Source organism: Helianthus annuus, chromosome 6 (genome assembly GCF_002127325.2).
Source record: "Helianthus annuus cultivar XRQ/B chromosome 6, HanXRQr2.0-SUNRISE, whole genome shotgun sequence".
NCBI classification, from domain to species: domain Eukaryota; kingdom Viridiplantae; phylum Streptophyta; class Magnoliopsida; order Asterales; family Asteraceae; genus Helianthus; species Helianthus annuus.
In genome coordinates this window covers 298,077-320,709 of record NC_035438.2, presented here as the reverse complement: position 1 = coordinate 320,709, position 22,633 = coordinate 298,077, and the positions used below count along the sequence as shown (strand labels likewise).

The 22,633-nt window shown below is 36.3% G+C and overlaps 4 protein-coding genes and 1 non-coding gene across 7 annotated transcripts; 1 reads left to right on the top strand and 4 right to left on the bottom strand.

Annotated features, from left to right (window-relative positions):
• Positions 1-861: 861 nt before the first annotated feature.
• LOC110864245 (dephospho-CoA kinase) lies at positions 862-4,908 on the bottom strand. Of its 2 annotated transcripts, XM_022113274.2 has the most exons (6): positions 4,767-4,908; positions 3,709-3,819; positions 3,222-3,367; positions 1,836-2,785; positions 1,656-1,731; positions 862-1,568 (listed from the first exon to the last, which is right to left on the bottom strand). In XM_022113274.2, exons 2-4 carry the CDS (start codon positions 3,814-3,816, stop codon positions 2,341-2,343), a joined length of 699 nt encoding a protein of 232 aa, XP_021968966.1. In that variant the 5' UTR covers positions 3,817-3,819; positions 4,767-4,908; the 3' UTR covers positions 862-1,568; positions 1,656-1,731; positions 1,836-2,340. The 2 variants fall into 2 exon arrangements, with proteins under 2 accessions (XP_021968966.1, XP_021968965.2); XM_022113273.2 differs by lacking the exon at positions 4,767-4,908 and having other exon boundaries at positions 3,709-4,747.
• Positions 967-1,892, bottom strand: LOC118479222 (heavy metal-associated isoprenylated plant protein 36-like). The gene is made up of 3 exons (XM_022113272.2): positions 1,836-1,892; positions 1,656-1,731; positions 967-1,568 (listed from the first exon to the last, which is right to left on the bottom strand). Exons 1-3 carry the CDS (start codon positions 1,890-1,892, stop codon positions 967-969), a joined length of 735 nt encoding a protein of 244 aa, XP_021968964.1.
• TRNAG-CCC lies at positions 4,903-4,973 on the top strand. The gene has a single exon. It is a non-coding gene; the product is annotated as a tRNA-Gly (tRNA).
• A 365-nt stretch (positions 4,974-5,338) lies between these two features.
• On the bottom strand, positions 5,339-6,471 carry LOC110864247 (glutathione S-transferase). The gene is made up of 3 exons (XM_022113275.2): positions 6,211-6,471; positions 6,075-6,123; positions 5,339-5,971 (listed from the first exon to the last, which is right to left on the bottom strand). Exons 1-3 carry the CDS (start codon positions 6,355-6,357, stop codon positions 5,541-5,543), a joined length of 627 nt encoding a protein of 208 aa, XP_021968967.1. The 5' UTR covers positions 6,358-6,471; the 3' UTR covers positions 5,339-5,540.
• Positions 6,472-9,117: 2,646 nt separating this feature from the next.
• Positions 9,118-13,658, bottom strand: LOC110864248 (autophagy-related protein 18a). 2 transcript variants are annotated; one of them, XM_022113277.2, is made up of 4 exons: positions 12,673-13,658; positions 11,721-11,898; positions 11,469-11,595; positions 9,118-9,414 (listed from the first exon to the last, which is right to left on the bottom strand). In XM_022113277.2, exons 1-4 carry the CDS (start codon positions 13,606-13,608, stop codon positions 9,324-9,326), a joined length of 1,332 nt encoding a protein of 443 aa, XP_021968969.1. In that variant the 5' UTR covers positions 13,609-13,658; the 3' UTR covers positions 9,118-9,323. The 2 variants fall into 2 exon arrangements, with proteins under 2 accessions (XP_021968969.1, XP_021968968.1); XM_022113276.2 differs by having other exon boundaries at positions 9,143-9,414; positions 11,685-11,898.
• Positions 13,659-22,633: the final 8,975 nt, after the last annotated feature.

Genomic DNA, 22,633 nt, shown 5'->3' with positions numbered 1-22,633 from the left:
GTTGTAACATAATAAAAGTTTGGAAGAGACACGTCTTGACTTTAAAAACAAATTTACCGTTAAAAAAGTAAATAACGACGTTTATAGTAAATGCACATAGTTAAATATTTCAAAGAAGAATTATTATTATATAAACAAGAAGAAAAAGGTTTAACAATTGTTTTGTTTCACACGACAATTTCAAGTTTTAAACCCATCGAAACCTCAAAAACCAACCCGTTTGGATCTCAAGCCAGCCAAATTGTTTCAGTTTGAGTGGTTAAATTGGTTTTAACAACTTATAAAATCAATAAGGGTCAAATTCGTCATTGCTAAAACCAGAAGGCCAAAGTCGGGAGGTGGATTCACCACGGACTTTTGTTTTTAGTATATAGGATAATGAGTATGAAATTGATGGTAAGGGCTTGTTCTTATAACTTCAGAGCCTAGCCGAGCTGGACATGAGATGTTCAATAGCATTGACAAATGGAGATATAGGGTTACAAGGTGCTAAAAACAATCTGCATGCGTGTTAGAAAGATTCATTGCGCTAGCTAGGTACACATCTCAGCACACTTGTGTTTACCGAGTGACAAAAGTAATACTCAGGGTCATGACTTTGGATGTCATAGCATAGCCTGGGGTATGTAGAGAGACACAAAGTGGGTTTACATTTTTCAACTTTAAATTTCTTTTTAATATTTTTTTATTAGAAAGGTAAAATAAGTAAATAATCCTCATGTGTAAGTAAGTAAATGACCGAAGTTAACACTCTGTCTAACGTTTATTAATTCAAAGGACTAATAAATAAATAAGGAGGATTTGTGTAAGTTTTAAGAAAGAAAATTTAAAATGTATTTTTTAATATATATACTGCACCACTTAAAAGACTTATTTTATTTTGATCACATTTAGTACCAATATCATGTGTCCAACAAACTTAGATATCACGTACGTAAGATTGTAACAATATGAATCTAAACAAACTCACATGAAAGTGCAACGCCTTCCCTCACCACCTTCATCATCATCGTCATCATGATCATCAAAGGCGCTTCTACAATAGTACGTTGGGGGTGGTGGTGGACGATAATAGTTAACCGACGGATGTGATTGGGCATATCCATACACTGGTAGGGTATGGTATGAGGATTCAACACTGGGGTAAGATGCACTGTAACTCATCCCCCCGTATGCTGGTGTAGGGTAGTAGTTTTGATATGGTGGCAGATCATACGGTGCCACCTGATGACTAGGAGGGCCGAGATTTGAATGCTCCATGGAAGCCGCTAACAGGCCTTCAGTAGTATCACCTTTAGCACTATTATTATTATTATTATTGTTTTTCTTCTTTTTACGACCACCACCACTGGCAGCTGGCTCAGCTACTTTTTGATCGTTTTCAGATTCTTCGTTGACATCATCAGCTGTGGTTATGGCGTCGTTCTTCTTTCCAGAAGCGTTGTCTGTTGTCAAAATTTCGGCGTGCTTACCGGATCTGAGAAGCTTCTGGACGAGAGTATCACCATTGATCGATCCAGTAACTGTAGCCTTGTGCTGCTTTGAGTCTATAACCGTCTTATAAACACCTAAACGTTTCAAATTACAAAGCCTAATTAATCATTTGAATAAGCGGATATCTACAAGTTGAGGAAATAGCTAGCAGAGCTAATCACCATCGATGCTCTGAAGAAGTTTGAAGATTTTCCTCTTGCATCCTTCACAGTGGACATAAACTCTCAAATTCCATGTCTGCATTGCAGAAAAACCAACCACATGATTATTTTCTAGGATAAACCAACTACGTAGTTAACAGAAGCATGTATAACGTAGATTAGCAGGTGGCTTAAACATACCTGAATATTGTCAGAGCTGGTGATGTTATGACCGGAAGCAGCAGGTGGCTTTTCCATAACAAGAGGCAAGGATTTGGTGTAACTTAACAACTTATGTGCAATGTGAGAGGCTGTGTGTGGTAATAAATTGTAACTAACGAAGGTGGTGAGGTAGGTAATTGTGGAAGACAGGTCAGGTCAGCAAACCCCACAGATGAATGTACAGCCATTCTGTAACACGTCAGTTACGTGACATGTCACGTATCCCGAATACATACCCAACTACTCCCATATTTTGACAGATTGTAAAAGTGACCATTATTTTGGCACAACATGCTCACGCCTTTATAAATTATTTATAGTTTGATTTGATGTCTTGATTAATAATATTTCATTCTATTACAACTTATTTAACATGCATATCTTAAACAAAAACATCAATACATTGCTATAGAAATGCCCGCCCACTGTAAACAAGCCCAAACATGAAGATAAAACATTTTTGATTGATAACATTGACTTCAAATCATAAGCGTGCAATCAACTTCTTGCATCCAAGAACACCAGAAACTATTGATATAATAACCACCATGGCACCTTGTCTAGAAACCAAAAATTCGGTCCATGTCAAGGGCTTGGTAACTTGATCTAATATCTTCTTGAAATTTTCATTCAACTCCTCTAAAGATCCATTGTTATCAATCACTATGTCTGCTTTTGATCTTTTTAAATCTGAAGGCATTTGGGCGTTTATCCTGTTCTGTGCATCTTGTGCAGATGTTCTATCTCGGTCCATAAGGCGTTTGAGTTGTGTTTCGGGATCAATCCACACAACAATAATCGGGTTTGTCCAACGGTCCATTTTGGCCTCAAATAGTAAAGGGACATCGAGAATGATGATTCTACACCCCTTCAACCATAATTTTAAAACTTCCCAAAATATACCATATGATATGTAAGGGGCAAGAAGCCTACAAACAAAGCTAGACAAGTTCAAGATTTTGTAGCGATAAACTTAAGGCTACATGCCTAAAAATGTAACAAATTTTAGTCTAATTTAGGTAACCAACTTATTTTGCAAAAAGTTTTAACACAACTGATGTAGTAACCACCTTTCAAAAATGAGTAAGTTGACACGTTGGTAACTTTTGACCATGCTGACTTTTGCCTGGCCTAAAATACATTTGTTACCCAAAACTGAAAACAGACCAAAGTAGGTTGCCTTTTTATGCAATTAGCACATACACTAACGACAACCACCATTATCTATATTACTCTAGTAACAAGGCGAGCATTACTCGAAGATATTTGTTCATAGAGTCAGTGAAGTATCTAATTTCTACATGAAACCAGTGAATTGAGGGGGATATTGACTATAATTAATTAAGTAATTTGTAGTTAGTGTACCTATTAAGAAGGTGGCGTTTAGAAGGATCACCAAAAACAATTTGGCCCAATTTTGGCCTATCAACTTCCCCGTTTTCCAGCAATATGTCATCTCCAAAAGCTGCTACAACCTTCCTCCAACCACCACTACCTTTCTTCAAAACATCCTTATAATGTGAACCAACCAACACAAAGAATTAATGTCAAAGAGTATATAATAAGCCTTAAATCATCCGAATTTTCATTATCAATGCACGTAAATGAATTGTTAACACATCAAAACAACTTTTGGTTATTAATGTTTCGGAAATTTCACTTAACAGGTGAATTAGGACGGTTACAGGTTCATTTTCTTGAAAAAAACTAAATAACACGGTTAGTGCAAACAAAACAATATCCCACTCGCAATAACATATATCTTTATTATTGTATGCAAACCAGGGTTCTGACGAATTCTTTCACATAATACAAGAGCAGAATCAAAGCTAGTGGGTTAAAGAAATCTTACTCGGGCAACGACATCTGCATCAACAACTGGAAAGCCATTAGCTTTGAAGAGATTAGAAACAGTAGTCTTTCCTGTTGCTATTCCACCTGTTAATCCTATTATCCTCATTTTCTCCAAAAGCATAAAACTTTTGTTAGTGCAAGAAGATGTATTAATCATAAATGTGGTAAAATGGACGGGTTAGGTTGGTCCTTTGTTAAAGAAACCAAAGGTTTCAAGCAACAGATGAAACTACCAAAAATTGTGCCTTTTTATCTGAGCATAAACACAAAAACTTTAAATCATGAATGTTAGAATTGCAGGCAACACATGAGGAATGTAAAACAACTAAGCTTGATAAATTCAAGCATAACAGAAGAGATCAAGATGGACAATGTTAATCTTGATGGTTTTAAGGTACTAGTATGTATGGGTTGCTGATTAAATAAACTTGAATTGAATTGAAACTAGGATTATATATTGAATTTAAGACTCCTTTTTACTAATACAACAAAAGAAGTCAAATGCAGAGGAAGAGGTATTGTACTCAAGGTTTAATTAGGTTAAAAATAATGAAGAGATGGATCCAGTAATGATTGATACACCCACAATGTTCAAACTTATATCCTTAAAAAGAGTACATCAATGCAATGCAATGCAATGCAATGCAAATGAAAGTTGAGGTCCTAGCAGCAAGTAGATTGCTTGATTGATTGATTATACATTAAATCAACAGATATATTTTACGTGCAATAATTCAAGTGGAAGTCGTCGTCAATAGTATTTATTTTGATTCAAAGGTAAGAAAGAAGCTGCCTTTACCTTACCAGAAGAAAGTCAATAATGGAAGTAAATCAAATTCTGCCCTAATTTGTTCCAATTACACAGAGACGGTTTTTAAACCCACTAAGTAACTCGATATTGTACATGGTGAATCAATGAATCCGATTCAAGTCATTTATTTATTAAGAGTGAAAAGTAAACCCTAAAATTAGCAATTAGCAACTCGGGTCTAACAATTAACAATTTTTGAATAGGTACAAGAAAGAAATCAACAGTAAAGAAGAGTTGAAAGAAACCTGTTTTTGATTACCGTCGTGCTCAATTTTTTATGTTCTATCTTCTCCCATCTGCTTTGCTTATGTGTGATGATTCCATATGGTTTAGCAGCAACTTGAATATTAATAAGAAATGAAAAACCTGGTAAACAAAGAAGCGCATCTAGTGTAGTGGTATCATAGTACCCTCCCACGGTACTGACCGGGGTTCGATTCCCCGGATGCGCATGTTTTTTTATCAATTTAGCTTTGCTTTTGCTTGATTTATTATCGTTGACGGGTGTTAGATTTATTGTACTTTTGCTTGATTTATTATTGTTGAGGGTTGTTAGATTTATTATGTTTAACGTGTTATGCTAGGCGGTGTGGATAACGTCCCCAGCCACCACAGTTGGGTGGCTTCCCAACACCAGCCCTCCTCCGGCAAAGGAGGGGGCCATTCTCTTCTCCACCATTGCAATGGCGATCACCAAAGCCTTATGTGGTGGGGTCGTCTTGAGTGAACCAATCAGATTCTCTTTAGTTTTTTCTTTTGTAAAAGGGACGCGAAACCACACCAATATTAAAGAAGAAAACAATTATTGCTCTAAAACTTAGGTAACACAATACACCCCCTAGAATAAAGGCTCTATTCTACACCACAGAACCCAATTGAAGAAGTCCATACAACCAAAAAAAAAAAAAAACATGCTTCTAGAAACGATGACGATTCTTTAATAAGCATAACATAAAATAGTAATCATGGCTGAGCAACTTTGACTCCATATATATAGACAGCAAAGTAAAGAGTAGAAGCTAGGGAGAGAAAGCCATGAGTTTCAACCAAGCAGGCCTGGAGAGAATATCAGCAACCCAGGCGCGGACATGCGGTCGTGACTCAAACAACCTTTTGACCCTTGTTGACATCAAGAAGTAAATGTTGGGTTGGTGGTGGAGATCCGCCAGCGTGAACCCATCTCCTGCCAAGTACTTGTTCTCCTTCAGCCGTGCTTCATACACGTCAAGCACATCAGATAACTTCTTTTCGTACTCTGCCACTAGTTCTGGGCCGCCCCGAACCCGGCCCATGGCTATTTCCATTAGCTTCCACGATGCCCGATCAAATTTCTGATTCTCCACTTCCATCCACACCGTTTGTATCGCCATCTGAATCGGATCCTTGAGTATCAGTTCCGTTCCCTGATCCGCGTATTTTCGTGCTACGTACTTGGTGATCGCTCTTGATTCTGAAACAAATATTAATTAATATACAGTCGTAGTACTAATTGTTAAAATCAACTGGCTAGCTAGCAAGAGTTGGAAGGAAATTAGATTAGAATGTTGTGTTACCGAATAGTGTGAGATCTCCGTCCTCGAACGCTGGAACTTGACCAAATGGCTGTGCATATTATTATTATTATTATATATACTGATTAGATCTAAATAAATAAATTTGAAATGGTAATTAAATTAAGTAGATACATACATTGCGTGCAAGGAAAAGAGGTCTTTTGTGTTCCCGGCTAACCATATTGACTGTAATAAACTCAAAATCGACATTCTTCTCGTAGAGACTGGCCAGAACACGATACACTGCGTTTGAACCGATGAATCCGTATACTTTTACAGCCATGCTGCTTGCTTGCTTGCTTGCTAATTAATTCTTATAACGAAAGAAAGAGACCTAGAAGCAAAAACAAGTAGCTAAATGAAGTAGAGAATTTTGAAGTTGGTTATGAAACTATCTATACAAGGGAAAGCGTATATATAATATACACGACCTTCAATTCTAGATTCTTTCTGGAAGGATGACGCAATTGCAAGTCAGCATTTGTTTGTTCTTTCTTTTTCTTTCTTTTTTTTTTTTTTTTTTTTTTGACTCGTTCCAACATTGATGACTTTTTGACAATCTTCGTCAATGCTAAGACTGGGCGGAGTGGGTAGGGTGTGAGCGGCGTGGGGATAATAGGTTTAAAACCGCTATAAAAGAAAAACAAACAGAATAAAAGGGATTGTCGTCCTTAAACTATGAAAAATGGAGTGCAAGCCTCGAGAATGATGAATACATTCGAACTTGTGACCTTTGTGTTGTAAACCAGACGGATAAAGAAAAAAAAAAGTCAAAAACTATCGAGTAAAATGCAATTTTAATCCCTGGGGTTTTACCACACTCTTGCCAATTGCCTCAAACTTACTCTTTGCTGTTAGATGACTTACCAGATTTGTTAAAGTCCACGTTAATGTTAAACGGTCAAAGGGTATATTAGTAATTTTGTCGTTTATTTACTTATGTGAATGCGATCTGCCTTTCGCCCCAACCATTTCCCACGCGCTTAGAACTTGTTATCGCCAGCGAAGATCAGGCTAACTTCAGGGTTTAGCGATTCAAAGTATTCTGACCAGAACACTTCTACTCATCAAGAATTCCGATTCAAACTATGATCAGAGACATGTTGAGGCAAATGTCAGGTATGTTTCGCGCTGTGTTCTAGATCGATTTCAGTGTAAGTTCCTGTTGAGGCAAGTGTCATGTGTAACAGGGTACATCCTTTATTTTCTTGTTGCTTATTCGATGTTCAGAAATGGAGGGAAGCTCTACAGGCGGCAGGAGAACTCCCTGGCTTGCACCTGCTGCAAACGGGTACATCCTTTATTTTCTTGTTGCTTATAGTGGTGCCCAGGAATATGTAACATTTGTAATATGCAGGCAGGGATGAGAATCAGTTGTCGAAAAAATCAGAAAGATGTTACATGGCCAACCAGATCTAAATGCTGGGATAGAATCTCGGGTACAACAATTCATTTCATTGTTAAACACGGGTTCTGATGATGATGATGATGTTTGTGTAGTTGTAATTCGTGGGCCTGCAGGGATCAGTAAGACGACCATTGCAAAAGCTACATATGAGCGCCTTGTTCAAAGCCCGGTACAGCTGTTTTCTTTCATTTGGAGAGGCAAATGGGAAGTTGACTTTGCAGAAGAAGCTCATATCACATCTTGTCCAAAATGACAGAGAGTCGAATACGTGTAGACAACTATCGTTTGGTTATCGATGATGTTGATAGTGATGAGCAGATGAAGATATTAGGCTTGAGTCGTGCAATTTTGGGTCGTGGAAGTAGAATAATTGTGACTACCAGAGATGAGTCTAATGTTGTTGATCGGGTTAAACCAGATGCCACATATGAGCCTCGGTTGCTGGATGAAAATGAGTCTTTGGAAGTGTTTTGTTTGGATGCATTTGGACAAGACCACCCAAAGGAAGGGTACGAGGATGTGTCGAAGGAAGCAGTGCGCTGGGCGCAGGGCGTCTTGGGGCTCTGAAAGCCCTGGCTGTGTGCTTGGGATGCCATCAAAGGGTTGAAGAATGGCGATGTGTATTACGATATGTGTTACGTAATCCCTCATATTTAACGGATGGGTCTTTTTTGTAGTTTTGGCCTCCGGGCTCCTCCTTTTGTAAAAGAACTTTTTAGGGGTCAACTTACCCGAAACAGGTGACCGGTTTCGACCTTTGCAAGATGAGTCATGGACTCATGGTGTTTCAGACTTTATGTTAAAATGTTAAATTATTCTTTCATTTTTCCATTTTCTATGAATGATGTGACATGATAAAAACAACATAACTGCATTGAAATGAAAGTAGACTTTGGTTGACTTTCAACACATTCGAACCTGTTTCTTTTTTAGCTAACTCTTTCAATAGACCCGTTTCAGATAATACATTAACCAAATAGACTCGTTGATTAGCAAGTGGGTCAAAAAGGTTATCCTTTATATGCAACTGTGAAATGATTATATTAATTTGCAAGGGGGTGAACTTATTCACAAAATGCTACAGTGCTGCCTCACTATGCAGCGGTCCATTACATGGTACTATGGTGGCATTCCCCACATGAAAATACAGCATAACATTTAAGTAACATTCTCCTAGATACCAGTCAGTGAAGATGAATCGATTGATGTCAAATCATTCATGTAATATACAGAATTTTTTTTACAAATTAATGGTCCATGGAAGTGATGAAGTGGATGACCTTGGCATCAAGCATGGCTTAGGGGTTGTTTGTTTAGCTCTTAATGAGGTTCTTAATGGTTCAGACCTCTTATTGGTTTCGTACTTAATGGTTCAGACTGTTTGTTTCGCGAGCAGATGTCTAAATGGTTCAGACATTTGACTCTGAATGGCTAAGACCTCTAATCTGAATTGGTCAGATATTTTCCTCTAAACGGTTAAACATTATATTGGCTCTTAATGATTCGGACCTCTTATTGGTTCACCACTTAACCAAGTGTCAACAAATCTGGGGTTGAGAAGCCTGGAATGAAGGTCAAACTGGTTTTGTAATACATGTTTAAAAGACAATACTTCGAAAAAAAAACATTGAAAGATTTAACCTACCAATCAATGCTCAGATAAATAAACACAACGCATAACAATTATCCACTGAATTGTATTCATACCACCATACATATATAGCTCCAAATATATATCAAATACGGTTAACCTCCTCTCGTCTTTATTTTCACAGGTCGATAAGTTGGACAACATTTACAGTATATACATTGATTGGTATTTACAAAGTTGTATAACCCTTCTAGAAAGAGTCATCAGGCTTCATGAAGTTGTGATATTCCAGTTGAGTCATCTCCCCGCCTGTTTTTGGGTCAAATTTGCATCTATAGAAGCTGCACAAGAACTTAATTGAATTAGCAGCTGCAAATACCAAGTACAACACAATTTGCGCTAGCACGTGTCTCTTAAGAGAGGGGAGTTGGTTAACGGGACCTAAATCCTAACGGGTAATTTTGATACACCTTTAAACAATGATCTAATATAAAGAAGCCCAAACCGCATAAAAAGTTGGTGTATTTTGATATATGTCATCAGGAACCATGTCAAATTACTCTAAAAATCAAACTTTTAGAATTTGGCCATAGCTTGAACAAAAATACACACATTATACCATTCTATACAATTTTCCCTTTGGTAAATCGTATGCATTAGCACACCCACTTCCTTATTATTTACATTTGGGTAAATTACACTTTTTGTCAATAAATGTTTGTAGCGGATTGCAACGGATAGCCTTTAACTTTAATAATTACAGTCACAATCCTTTATTTGCAAAACCCGTTACACTCTACGTCCTTTAGCACTAACCTAGTTAATATTTTCAGTTAAATATGGTATGTGTTTTACCCATGAGGGTAATTCAGTCTTTTTATCAATAAATTTAAAAGAGTAAATTAAAAACAAACCATAAAAAGTAATAAAACGTATAAACACCATATTCCCTCTCTAAACACCATCTCTTTCCCTCTCTAACCCCAAACACCCCCAAATCCCAAATTCTCATCTCATACTTCCAATATTCTAAAAAATCAGAAACGATCCAGTCATCCAGCTGATTCAGATTTTCAAGATCTGTTCTACAGTAAGACCTTAAAAAATCCATTCAGTTTCCCCTTTTTAATCTTCTAAGATCTGTTATAATCAAGTATGGAGTGATAATCTTGAACAAGAATTTGCAATAATTAGAGAAATTGGTGATGGTGAAAGAAGAAATTTGATATTAATGGAGCATGATGCCACATGTAGGAAATAATAAAACCCCAAGCAATCCTACTGCCGCATCGCCACCACACCCATGACTTACAACCTCCTCGTGAATACCCAATTCCCCCTTTCACGATAACCTTATGATATTCAATTATGTTGACTACCGGAGGTGGGGGCACCTTTTACTGGTTCAGAAGCGATCAAGAGATCAAATTTTTATCCAAAATTCAAGGAATTGTTGTGCTTTTTGGTTGGGGTTCGGTTCGTGAGCCTCAGCTGAAGAGTTATATCGATCTTTATTCGCCTTGTGGCTGGAATTCTCTTGTTGTTCTTGCCCATTTTTTCAATCCATAAGTTTATCTCTACTCGATTACCAGTTTTACCTCTCAAAAGCTTTGTGCTAATTTAAAATTTGGAGTATTAAATGAAAGAATGTAAAAAGAAAGAGATGAAGTGATGAATGGGTTTTTTAAATTATGTTTTAATTTTTTTCTTTAATTAAGTTAGTAAAATGACTAAATTACCCTTAACTATTTAGATTTAACTGGAAATTTTAACCAGGTTAGAATTAAAGGACGTAAAGTGTAACGGGTTTTGCAAATAAGGATTGTGACTGTAATTATTGAAGTTAAAGGTTATCCGTTGCAATCCGGTACAAACATAAAGGACGAAAAGTGTAATTTACCCTTTACATTTTTAGTTTGTTGAGATAAAACATACGCCAAATCGACCCGTTCAAAAGCAAATGGATCCAAATTGTCATCTCTAAAGAGGGATTATATGCCCATATCTTATATGTCGCAGACACAGACACAGAACCAGATCAGTATCAGACAAAAAAATATGGAAGTTTTGGATGACCGTTATTGAATTTTCAGCTGGATTCAAGTGAAAAAGGTGTTTTGATCCAATCAGACTTATCAGTTACATGGATTGACAAATATTATACAACAATTTACAAGTTATAGCTCTCGATAATTTAATATGAACGTTGTAAACCACTAACCAGCATTATTCTATTTGGTACTTGCCAATAAAGGAATTTGGATAGTCAAAAGTGTATCCCTTCTTCATAGAGAAGAGATCATTAATTTGGTGAAATGGTGGTATTGGTAAATTCGATTTAACGAAATTACTGAAAATAAGAATAAAATAGTCATGAAACTTAACATTAACTAACCTTCCATCCAAGCCAAGAATGACCACTGTGTTCTTTTGATGACCAAATGCAGCAATATACTGACAACCTTCAACCAAGCGAAACTGAGCCAATGACCATACAGAGGTAAAATACTTGGGAATAACTCCTGAAAGAAAATTTTATGCCATTCACCAAACCATTAAATAAGTCATCCTAAACTTCCTATAAAACCATATACAATCGTGAATTGTCTACCTTTAATGAGAGCACGAGGGGAACTAGAAGGAGAACCTTTAATGAGAGCACGCGGGGAGTTAGAAGGAGAACCAGGGGTATTGTGGTCCAGATTATCAACAGCGGTCACACTGAAAACATGAATGGTCCCTTTATCACTTGAGACTGCTAGCCACTCTGCAGTAGGAGAAAATGAAAGGCTGTATATTTCTGCTCTATCCGCACCCCTTCTTACCTGCATCAAATATCCACTATGAATCAGCCTAAAACACACTTCTATGATATTTTCTTCTCATAACCATCAAATGTTGCTTATCAAACAAGTGTCATTCAAAAAATCCTTTTTATTTTCTTGTGAATGACTCATGGGGTCTAGGTTATTTTATTTGATACTGAACATTCAGAATCATATAGCCAATTGTAATAAGATGGGTACATGGGTGATGAGATGCTTCTTGGATGTGCTTCTGCTGATAATCACTTTGTTGGTGTTCAGATTCTTAAATTTTGATTATATAAAAAGTGCTAGACAAAAGGTGTATAAGTAAATCTAACTCTTCTCCTTGACACTTATGTTACCGCTAGTATTACTAGCGGTAACACAATACTAGCCTAGTATCAAACTCAAACGAGTTATTCCATGGTCCAGTAATCATATAATCATCAGTAGGATAGGTTACCATACACTAGCAACTAGGCACAACTAAATCATTAGCTTTCTTGAATCTAGATGGTATCAAACTGATTGTTAAAAAGTTAAAATTTGACTCTTAGATAACTAGAGGTCATGATCATGATCATGATCACAATAGCAACATAATCAATGTCAGAATGTACATCCGAACACCTCCTGCAACAATCGGCATCAATTATCAAAATGATCATGTTATAGAAGTGATTTGCATCCAACACAAAAAGTTGAGCACAGCAATCCGAATCAACAAGAGCCAGCCATAAAGTATCACAGACAACATATTAACAAATTCATAGATAAACATTTATCGCATACCTCGTGCAACAGCGTAGCGTCGTGTGTATTAAAAATCCGAACAAGAGTCCCCTTGTTGCTAGCCGTGGCAAGCATATTTCCATCCTGAGACAGCCCGAAACATGCAATTCTAGAATCATGAGCTAAAATAAACTTTGTTCGTTTGGATGCATAATGCTCAACCCTGACTTGCCCCTTGCGCAATCCGAGACAGACAAGCACAAAATTACCAGACGCTTGTGACACCTCACAAAGTCCCTTAGGGTTCCCAAACGTCTCAATCTGTTGCAATAACTTCAAATCCGTAAAATTATACACAAATATCTTCTGCTCCAAAACCACAATGATCCGGTCTCGCCTTAGACGCACTCCACGAACCTCATTCCGAAACGATAACTCACCGATGCACCGACCTTGATGATCGTCCCAAATCATAACCTTATTGAGAGGATACTGAGGCTGGGGACCTCCACCGACCAACGCAAGTATGTTGCACCGGAACAGCATCTCCACGATCCCTACACCGCCTCCGTTTTCGAAATCTCGACGGAAGATCTCGCGGAACGGATCGCAGTTGTATATCCGGAATCCTTGATTGATACCGCACGCGAAACATCCGTTGTCTTGATTAAACGAAACGTGGTGTAGCGAAACAGGTGAAGAAGAAGAAGAATTAGGATTGTGAAAATTGGGGATTAGGGTTCGGCCGTGAGCCGGAACAGAGGCTGGAGCCGTGTGAGGCTGGGAAGCAGCGTCTGTATGTTGTTCACCGTCAATGTTGTATGAAATTGTTCGGATGGGTGTGAGCCCCGAGGAGAGACCGGCGTGAAGGTCACCGGCGAGTGAAACGGGTGGATCTTTATCTTCTTCTGGTTGTGGATTGGCGCTGGTGCTAGGGTCTGAGTTAGGGTTAGGGTTTGGCCATGGTGGAGAAGAAAAGGACGATACCGTTGTCATTGTAGATGATCGGAATAATATTGTTGGCTGGCTGGAATACAATACAATTAATTTATCTGTATGTATGTATTTCAATATCTATCATATTTACACTATATTGCCTTGTACTTTCATACGTGCAACCTTTGGTCCTTTCACTATTATGTCAAAGGCAGACGTTTGATTTCATGATTATTGCATGTTACTTCGCGATGTCGTCGTTTACTAACACTCAAAAACAAGTATACAATGCTTTAGTAGTATTTTAAATTAAAAATTATGAATCAAATCAACTTTGAAAAACAAAATCATAAGAATAATGATCAAATCAACTTAGAAAAAAAAAATCATAAGAACAATGTAAGGTAAATATGTCAAGGTAAGTCCATATTGTGTTTTGAAGAATTAAATATTGTGATCCTAAATGCCGGATTGTGGGTCCAATTTCAACTAGAAAACCTACATGTTTATATCATCGAAATTATTGTGATCCATAACTTCTGTTTATTTATATGTTATATTCTAATTCTAATTCTAATTAAGGTGGCTTTTATAAGTTTTCATATGTACTTGTTTTTTTTAGTTTCAAATAGCTATCTGGTTTATCTAATTCAAATCTCAAAATCAATCTATTAACAAAAGCAATGTTAAGCATTTTATTGAGCTTTATCTTCTAATTGATGATAACTACAAAATTATTTAGGTGATTGAACTTATTTATCATATAAGATAAAATTGAAGTCCGAGTTGTTTTGTTTATGTCCAAGTGTTTCTGTATAGATGCTAAAAATACGCATCTATTATTAGTTTAGAAGTTGAGATGCATAAAATGAAAGTATATGGATAGATAAGATAAAAGTATGAAAGGTGTAGGGCCAAAGTGCACTTCAACCGTTAATATATTAACTTATGGTTAGCGGGACTTACACGTAAGCGGAAAATCAAATTTGGAGTCACCTGTGTTGCTGCCACGCCATCATGTATTGTTGAAAATTAAATTAGACTACATGGTATGGTGATGGACCATCCTTGGAGGATGATCCGCCACGTAGGCGACACATCATAGTTCTCCCAAGGATGGATCATCCTCCAAAACTAGGGGACATGGGAGGATGGTCCTAGTCATCATCCTCCACCACTTTTATATTTTTTTTACTTTTTTTAATCTTCAACTTTTTTTAAACATTTAACAAATAAAGTAATAAAATATTTTCATTAATATTAAAAAACATTACATAAACTTAAAAAAAATTAAACTTAAAAAAAATAAACTAAAAAAAACATAAAATGAAAAACCTAAAGTTAAAAAAAAACTTAAAAATATCCTAACATATTAAAATAAGCTACTAGTCGTCGTCTTCCATGTGGTGGGCGGGTTCGTTTTGAGCGTTGTTCCAAATGTACTCCACCAAGTCCGCTTGTAGGTTGTGATGTGTGTACTCGTTACGTAGAGCGAAGGTGTTCAAATCTTGTTGTTCCTCACTAACTGGAACAGAATTTCCAGCAGACGCGTTTTCGTCGTGCTGGAATTGAAATGATGTGCCATTTTTTTTTGTAGAACACCAAAAGCACGTTCAATATCTTTTCTTGCGCCCTCTTGAAACTTTGCAAACTTTTTCCTTTTGTCGTCGGTCGGGTGCGGGACAGTTTTAACAATTGTCGAGTACGTTGGGTATATCCCATCGGCTAGGTAGTAACCTCGCCTGTACTCCACCCCTGAAACCGTAAAGCTTGTGTCTGGACCTGTACCCGCCACTACATCATCAAAAATCTGTGACTGGTATATGATGTTGAGGTCGTTGAGTGAACCAGGTAGACCAAAAAAAGCATGCCATATCCAGAGATCCTGTGACGCAACAGCCTCTAGAATGATAGTCGGATGTCCCTGATCTCCCCTAGTATACTGACCTTGCCATGCAACCGGGCAGTTCTGCCACTGCCAGTGCATGCAATCAATGCTCCCGAGCATTCCTGGGAAACCATGTCTCTGTTCGTGGGCTTGATATAATTTTTGAACGTCGTTTGCGTTCGGTTTCCGCAGGTATCGCTTGCTATACAATTTGACAACCCATTGGCAAAACTTGTATAAACATCGACGTGCGGTTCTTTCAGACATCCTAATGTACTCGTCTAATGCATCTGGTGCGTAACCGTACGCAAGTTGGCGAATGGCCGACGTACATTTTTGTAAATTACTGAAACCCCTTTGACCCCTAGCATCGTTTCGCAATGTAAAAAACGGATCAGACTGGGCCATGTCGCCTGCAATACGTAAGAACAGTCGACGACTCATGCGGAAACGACGTCGAAAAATCTCGGCTGGGTACACGGGTTCGTCGGCAAAATAATCGGCTACTAGTTTATCGTGGCCGGCTATAAATTTAGAACAAAACATAAATGAAATTAATTAAAACATACATTTTAAAATCTATATAAAACATAAGGAAAAAAAAATAAAATACCTTCTTGGTCTCGGTTATATTTTGCTCGTCTGGTTAGCGGTTGGGACGACCCTTCAGCGGCCGCCATGAACACCTGAGCCGCGTTCATAATCATGTTGTGCATAATAACATCCTCTTCCGAAGATGATGAATACCACTCGGACGAAGACGATGAAGACATAGAAGAAATTGAAGAAATGGAAGAAACGGGTGAAGCCATGATAATTTTTTAGCGAGAGATGGGGTGGTAGCGGGTAAAAAATGGTACAAAATATGATGATTTTTTATAAAAAGGGAAGAGTGGTTTATAAAATGTGAGAGAGATGGGGTGGTAGTGGGTGAAAAGTTGTGAAAATAGGGGTTAAAGATGTGAGTATTTATAAAAATGGAAGTGAAATGGGTGTTTTTTTAAATTATAGCCGTTAGAATTTTTTTTTTATTTCAAACGGTCAAAAGGTAGGGGACCCACATGAATTGCATCGTCGCCAACGTCTAGTTTTGGACGATTAGGACGGGGACGGTAGGGGGCGGCACGGTGTTTGGACCGTCGCCGACCCGCGACGGGCCGGGGCCGACCCCCATACCGTGTAGCCTTAGGAGTCTCCTCTTTTTATTTTTATAGTTAATTACTGTTTTCGTCCCTGTGGTTTGTCAAAAATCACTATTTCAGTCTATTAGTTTAAAAATTGTGATTTCAGTCCCTGTGGTTTCACTTTCGAAACCATTTCAGTCCACCTCGTAACCATTTCAGTCCCTGTACTTAACAGAATAATGGATTGAAATTGTTACGAAAGTGAAACCACAGGGACTGAAATGGTTACGAAAGTGAAACCACAAGGACTGAAATCGCAATTTTTAAACTAATGGACTGAAATAGTGATTTTTGACAAACTACATGGACGAAAACAGTAATTAACTCTTATTTTTATTTCTTTTAACTGCCAACAAAATCAATTCCGAACATTCTTGGGGTACCTACTAGACAAATGGAGTACTCCGAGAGTAACCCGAATCCATCACCAATTCTGGGGAAAACCCAGTAACCCACCCGCCCGTGGGCACGACGATGAAATTACCAGTAAAACCCGTTTGGCTCAAGGATCCAACTCAGGTTTCCCTGGGTCTCCTATCATTGCCCACCAGTACCTCACTCTGCACCAAGTGTGAGTCGAACATGCACCTCTTTTTATATTATTGCAACTTTGTTTGTATGCATTTGGACTCAGAATCGGCCCAAAGGCTTCAGACCCTAGACCAAATCTAGGGCCTCCCAAATTAAAATGCCTTCAAAATTTGGTGTGTTTTTTTTACACTAGAATCAGTTATTACAAGGTAATATACTGAACAACCCACTAAAAAGTAAAAAAGCTTGCAATTGAAATAGCTCATTAGTCCACTACCCAAATTGAAAGGCCTACAATCGAAACTTATTATATCAATCGAAAAAGTTTTTTAGAATAACTTGATTACGATAATTTCATCAAGCAATTTGCCTGAATTAAAGCTAGAAAAATAATTTTTATTTGAACATATACTATATCTATAAAAACATGTAACTTAATTTTTTTAACTATGCCAATTAATTTTTTTTTGTTTTTAATTGTTTGTCTCAAACCCGGGTAAACAAGGTGGGTTTTGTTACTAAATATGTTGAAAAGGATAATTTTGCAAAAGAGCCTCCACTTTGTAGTTCGTTTAGGGTCTCCGAAAACGTAGGAGCGGCTCTGTTTGGACTTCCTTCGTCTCAAAGTTTTGATTTTGACTCGAATGAATGGTCCCTTGTTTATGTATATAACTAAGGGATAACCCGCGCTTCGCAGCGGGCTAGTGGGAATTCGATTGGTATTTTTCTGGCTTGTTACAATATCGCTACTTGCTATAGCAATCGAAAACGAAACCTAAAAAGTAAAGTAGTAATATGTCCAAAAGAATATCGACAAATGTTTTACATCGATCGCAAAAACGATAAAGATGAATGTCGGTTTCAATAACATCAAAACTAACATCAATGTTGTTCAGTCACAATTGATACGGTTTGTCAGGGTATGGACACGGCACCAACACTCAAAAAAAGCACTCAATTTTACACTAAACTAAACACAACCATGTATTGATTTTTTTAAGTTAACAAACGCAAATTATTTAAAATAAAATGATATTAAATGAGTTAAGAACGTATATTACTTATTGTATATAGAGTTCAAATACTTAAAAGGGGAGTCTAAGATGTTTTAAAAAATTAAAAGATAAATAAAACAATTAATAATAGTAAATAAAAATTCAATAAATATAAAAAATCAAGTTAATGTAGATTTTGTTTGTTTTTATATAGCTATAATAATAATAATAATAATAATAATAATAATAATAATAATAATAACTAAAGATGAAAGATTATGACAGAGTATATAATGAATTGCTTTTATTTTCATAGAGTATGTTATATTATTTTACTAGTTTATAAACTCGCGTACTACACGGGTTTGAAGATAAAAATAATGTAATTTTATAATATGTAAACTAATTTACATAAATGAGTTATTCTTATTAAATCAAATATTGTAAAATCAAGATTCGCATTTACAAATTTCTAAACACTTTTTTTATACACGACATTTGTAGTTTTTTTTTAATTTGATCATTCTCATCAAGTATCAGTAGCTTAAGGTCATCTCTACTTTTTGCTCTGGACAATGCCACATATTATTGGTCATGCGCAAAAATTGGTTTTTTTAGAAACAAGCCAATCTTACATAGCAATTGTTCCTGACTTTTATCAAATATTACTTATGGATAAGATATGCTCCTAAACAACGCGATTGCCATCGTTACCGATAAGGTTCCTCACTGTAATAAACAATTAATTGGTAACCTTGAGCGAAATAGGTAAATCTAAATAAGGAATTTCAAGCATACAATTAAAATAGATATGATATAAATTTGTTTGTGAAGATAATTTTATATATGTAATCACACACGGTAGTGATGAAATCGAGAATAATGACTACATAGAGAATAGAGATCGATTAGAAAACTTATCTGGTGTGAGTTAACTTGCAAGGAGAGGTCGGTGATTATTAGGGTTTTTGTGAGGCTACAAAGAAGAGCAGTTCTATTATAGGAGTTTAAAGAGGGTCTAATTACGATTTTTAATTCTAATTTAGAAAATCAAAGTAAATCTAATTAAAATTTGTTTTCCATTGGTAACATCATATTCGAATTCATATTAAATTTAAAAGGCTTATAGATCTGTAACACCTCGAAAACGGGTTTGGCAATCAAACCCCGTTAATACTAAAAGACGGGTAAAATACCGTTAGTAGTGAAAGTAACCCGGTAAATATTATGATTTAAATAAATAAGGCAAATTGGATTTAAATAATCCTAACTCACTGCTATTGGCCAATAATAATCCCAACTCATTTAATCACCAATAATAATCCGAACTATTCACTTTTGTTTGTCAAATACTCCCAGTTAAAAAAACACTAACTAGGTTAAAAAATTGTTGACGTGGCAGGTGACGTGGCATGCCACATCAGCAAATTTGCTGACGAGACAGTTGACGTGACATTTTTTGATGACGTGGCAGCTGATGTGGCTGTCTACGTGGCAATTTTGATGACGTGGCAACCGATGTGGCAGGTGACGTGGCATGCCACATCAGCAATTTTTTAACCTAGTTAGTGTTTTTTTTAACTGGGAGTATTTTACAAACAAAAGTGAATAGTTCGGATTATTATTGGTGATTAAATGAGTTGGGATTATTATTGGCCAATAACAGTGAGTTGGGATTATTTAAATCCAATTTGCCAATAAATAATCCTAATATTAAATAAAAAACGAAAAAAAGATTCCACGAAAACAAAGTATATAAAAAGTCCGAGTTAACGAGACTTAAAATAAAACGGGTTAGGTAACACCCTAAGAAAAATATATAGGTTCGTATATATATTGAATATCGGTTATGAACAAGATAAAATAACTAGGAAGTAAATAACCTAGTTAATTACGAGTCTTGTAGTAATAAAGAAGTTGGTTAAAATACACTCAATGTAACTTGGGTAAATTAGAGGGGCCATAAGGGACAAACTAGAAACAAGTTTTAATTAAATGAAACTCTCAACAACAAAACACACACACCTTGGGTGTGTGTTCTGGTCGACATTTTCCAGAGGAGCAAAGGAACTCCTTTGTTCAACCCTAACTTGTCTAAATCCAAGAAATTGAGAGGCCAAATCAGTCCCAAATTGAAATCCAAGCTCGGATTAGTGATCAACTAAGTGAAGGTATCACAAGGTATGTTAAATTTCATCTGTTGGTTATGCCTTGAATTTTGGTTAGAATGTGAAATCGAAAATTTAGCTTTGCATGACCAATGTTTGAACGAAATTAGGGATGAAATCATGTCTAGGAGTAAAGTCAATGATTTAGTAAATTAGTATTCAAAGTTATGAAATCATAGTCATCCAGTTGTGTGTTTAATGGGTTTTGTAGAAACATGATGAACATTAGAATCATGAGTATCAAACTAGTGTTATTAGAATTCTATGAAGTTAGTTTTGATATTGAAGTGTTAATTAGACACTAAATTGAAAATGATGTTAAACTTGGTAGAAATAACTAGTTATGAACTAGTTTGTAAATGTGTAAAAGTATGCCCATTAGGTGTTTGATAAAATGCCTAATTGAACGCTAAAATATGGAAATTTCAGGTGAAACACATATTTGAATAACATGACAAATTATGCGAAGTATGAACCGATAAGGATTCAAAGCATAAAGTTAATCTAGACTTAATTGGATAAATGATCAAAAGTAGTTAACTTTTGATAAGTTAAGTTAACTAATGAAGAAGTTGAATAGTAGTTTCGACATAGAAAATAAGTGAGGTGGAATAGTCGTGATTTTTAATGACTAATTTAACCACCTCGTAAATGTTGACAATAATTTGACGCCTAACGAGCTAGGTGGAGGCTTGGGAAAGAAGCGGTCAAACGAATCAAGCACGAGAAGAAAGGCGTATTCGGGATGCGAGATAAGTAAAGCTTACACTTTTTTTTTTGTAATACCTATAGGTTTTATAGGTCATGATGAATATAAAGTCTTGCTTGAATTATGATGTTCCGACACGACATGTGCGGTTCGGAACAAAAGACAATGTTAATAAACCATGTTCAATGGCTAAAAAAAGGAGCTAATGCGGTTAATTAGTCATGAAATGACTAAAAGATAACGAGTTTTTAAATGGTTACCTTATAAGGTAAACCATTGCAAATAATAAGGGTAAAACGGTATTTTGGTCACTTGTTGATAATAACCGTTAGTTGTGAAAGACACTTTATAGCGTAAGTTATAATGGGTCAAAAGAATCAATAAATGATTTATAAGTAAAAAGACTATACGGTGTAAACCGGAGCGAGTCATATAGATAAGATGGTGATAAATATCATCTCATAAAGATTCATGGTCATTTAGTCCAAACGGGTCAAAAGGTGAAAATATCACCCTTTGATAATATTGACTAATGGTTTGTCGAGTTGTGTGATTCAGGAATAAATAGCACATGGATGTTTACATCGCTATTACTTAGCGGCCACTAAGGCAAGGTATCGAAACGGATCTATATATTGATCCGAGCCAGGTTTGTATAACGATTTAACTCAGCATGTAGAACTTGAGGTGCTATAAGAGTTAGACACGGATAAAATATAGGTATTCGGTTATCTTTGAGCTAAACCGAATAAATTGAGTTATGATTATAGTGTTTTAGAAATATAATGGTTTCTAAACAAGATTATAGTTTTAAAAGTGGGATTTTGGTCGAACATGGCTTTAAAAGTCCTTCGTCGTAATAGGAGGGGTAAAAGTGACCAAAATGCCCTTATAAGTGAAATTGAGAAAACGACCCTTAAATGTCGTTTATAAATGAGTTTTGTGATCAAATAGATACTTGGAATACGTATAAAAAGTGAAATATGCGAATCTTTGGGTCAAATGACTCTATATGAGCCTTTGCCGTAAAATGATAATCCGAGGGGTAAAACTTGGAATAAATATATCTCCACATTAAATCCTCCACACATAAAGTTGTGGTGGAAGATAAATTGATAAATAATGTGTAAGTACAATACTAGAAGTGAATGGGTATGAATTATACGGTAAAAGTGCTTAAATACCCTTAACGGGTCAAAATAAGCTTCTAAGTCAAAACGGGTTAAATAAGGTATATAAACCCGTGATTTTGAGCCTAATATGATATGAGATATTGAAATTATGAAGTTCGTGAGTTTAAAGATCAAATAAACATGTTTGTATGATAAAATCACAAACGGGTCAAAATTTTGGTAAAAAGGGTAATAAGCCGAAGACTTAAAAGTCTTAAATTTTGTTAATCCGGATGTTGGATTTTAACTCCATATGATGGAGAATTTAATTACGAACGCGTAGGAAAAAGAATCGCGTAAAACGGACTTGTATAGTGAAAGTTATGCAAGTTCTAAGTTAATATTTGGTGAATTTTCGTAGCTGGGCAAAGTGCAGCAACAATAAAGGAACTTGCTGTCAAAAAAGGGGCTAGGTGGGGCGTCTAGCCCCCCCCCCCC

Coding starts and splice junctions, on each gene's coding strand:
- LOC118479222 (XM_022113272.2), bottom strand. CDS start 1,892: ATGGAAAAGCCACCTGCTGCTTCCGGTCATAACATCACCAGCTCTGAC. Junction 1,732..1,835: donor CCAGCTCTGACAATATTCAG/GTATGTTTAAGC, acceptor TCTGCAATGCAG/ACATGGAATTTGAGAGTTTA. Junction 1,569..1,655: donor ACTTCTTCAGAGCATCGATG/GTGATTAGCTCT, acceptor TGAAACGTTTAG/GTGTTTATAAGACGGTTATA.
- LOC110864245 (XM_022113273.2), bottom strand. CDS start 3,867: ATGATTAATACATCTTCTTGCACTAACAAAAGTTTTATGCTTTTGGAG. Junction 3,368..3,708: donor ATGCAGATGTCGTTGCCCGA/GTAAGATTTCTT, acceptor TCACATTATAAG/GATGTTTTGAAGAAAGGTAG. Junction 2,786..3,221: donor AAACGCCACCTTCTTAATAG/GTACACTAACTA, acceptor CTTTGTTTGTAG/GCTTCTTGCCCCTTACATAT.
- LOC110864247 (XM_022113275.2), bottom strand. CDS start 6,357: ATGGCTGTAAAAGTATACGGATTCATCGGTTCAAACGCAGTGTATCGT. Junction 6,124..6,210: donor CTCTTTTCCTTGCACGCAAT/GTATGTATCTAC, acceptor TAATATGCACAG/CCATTTGGTCAAGTTCCAGC. Junction 5,972..6,074: donor CGGAGATCTCACACTATTCG/GTAACACAACAT, acceptor TATTTGTTTCAG/AATCAAGAGCGATCACCAAG.
- LOC110864248 (XM_022113276.2), bottom strand. CDS start 13,608: ATGACAACGGTATCGTCCTTTTCTTCTCCACCATGGCCAAACCCTAAC. Junction 11,899..12,672: donor ACGCTACGCTGTTGCACGAG/GTATGCGATAAA, acceptor TATTTGATGCAG/GTAAGAAGGGGTGCGGATAG. Junction 11,596..11,684: donor CCCTCGTGCTCTCATTAAAG/GTAGACAATTCA, acceptor ATTTTCTTTCAG/GAGTTATTCCCAAGTATTTT.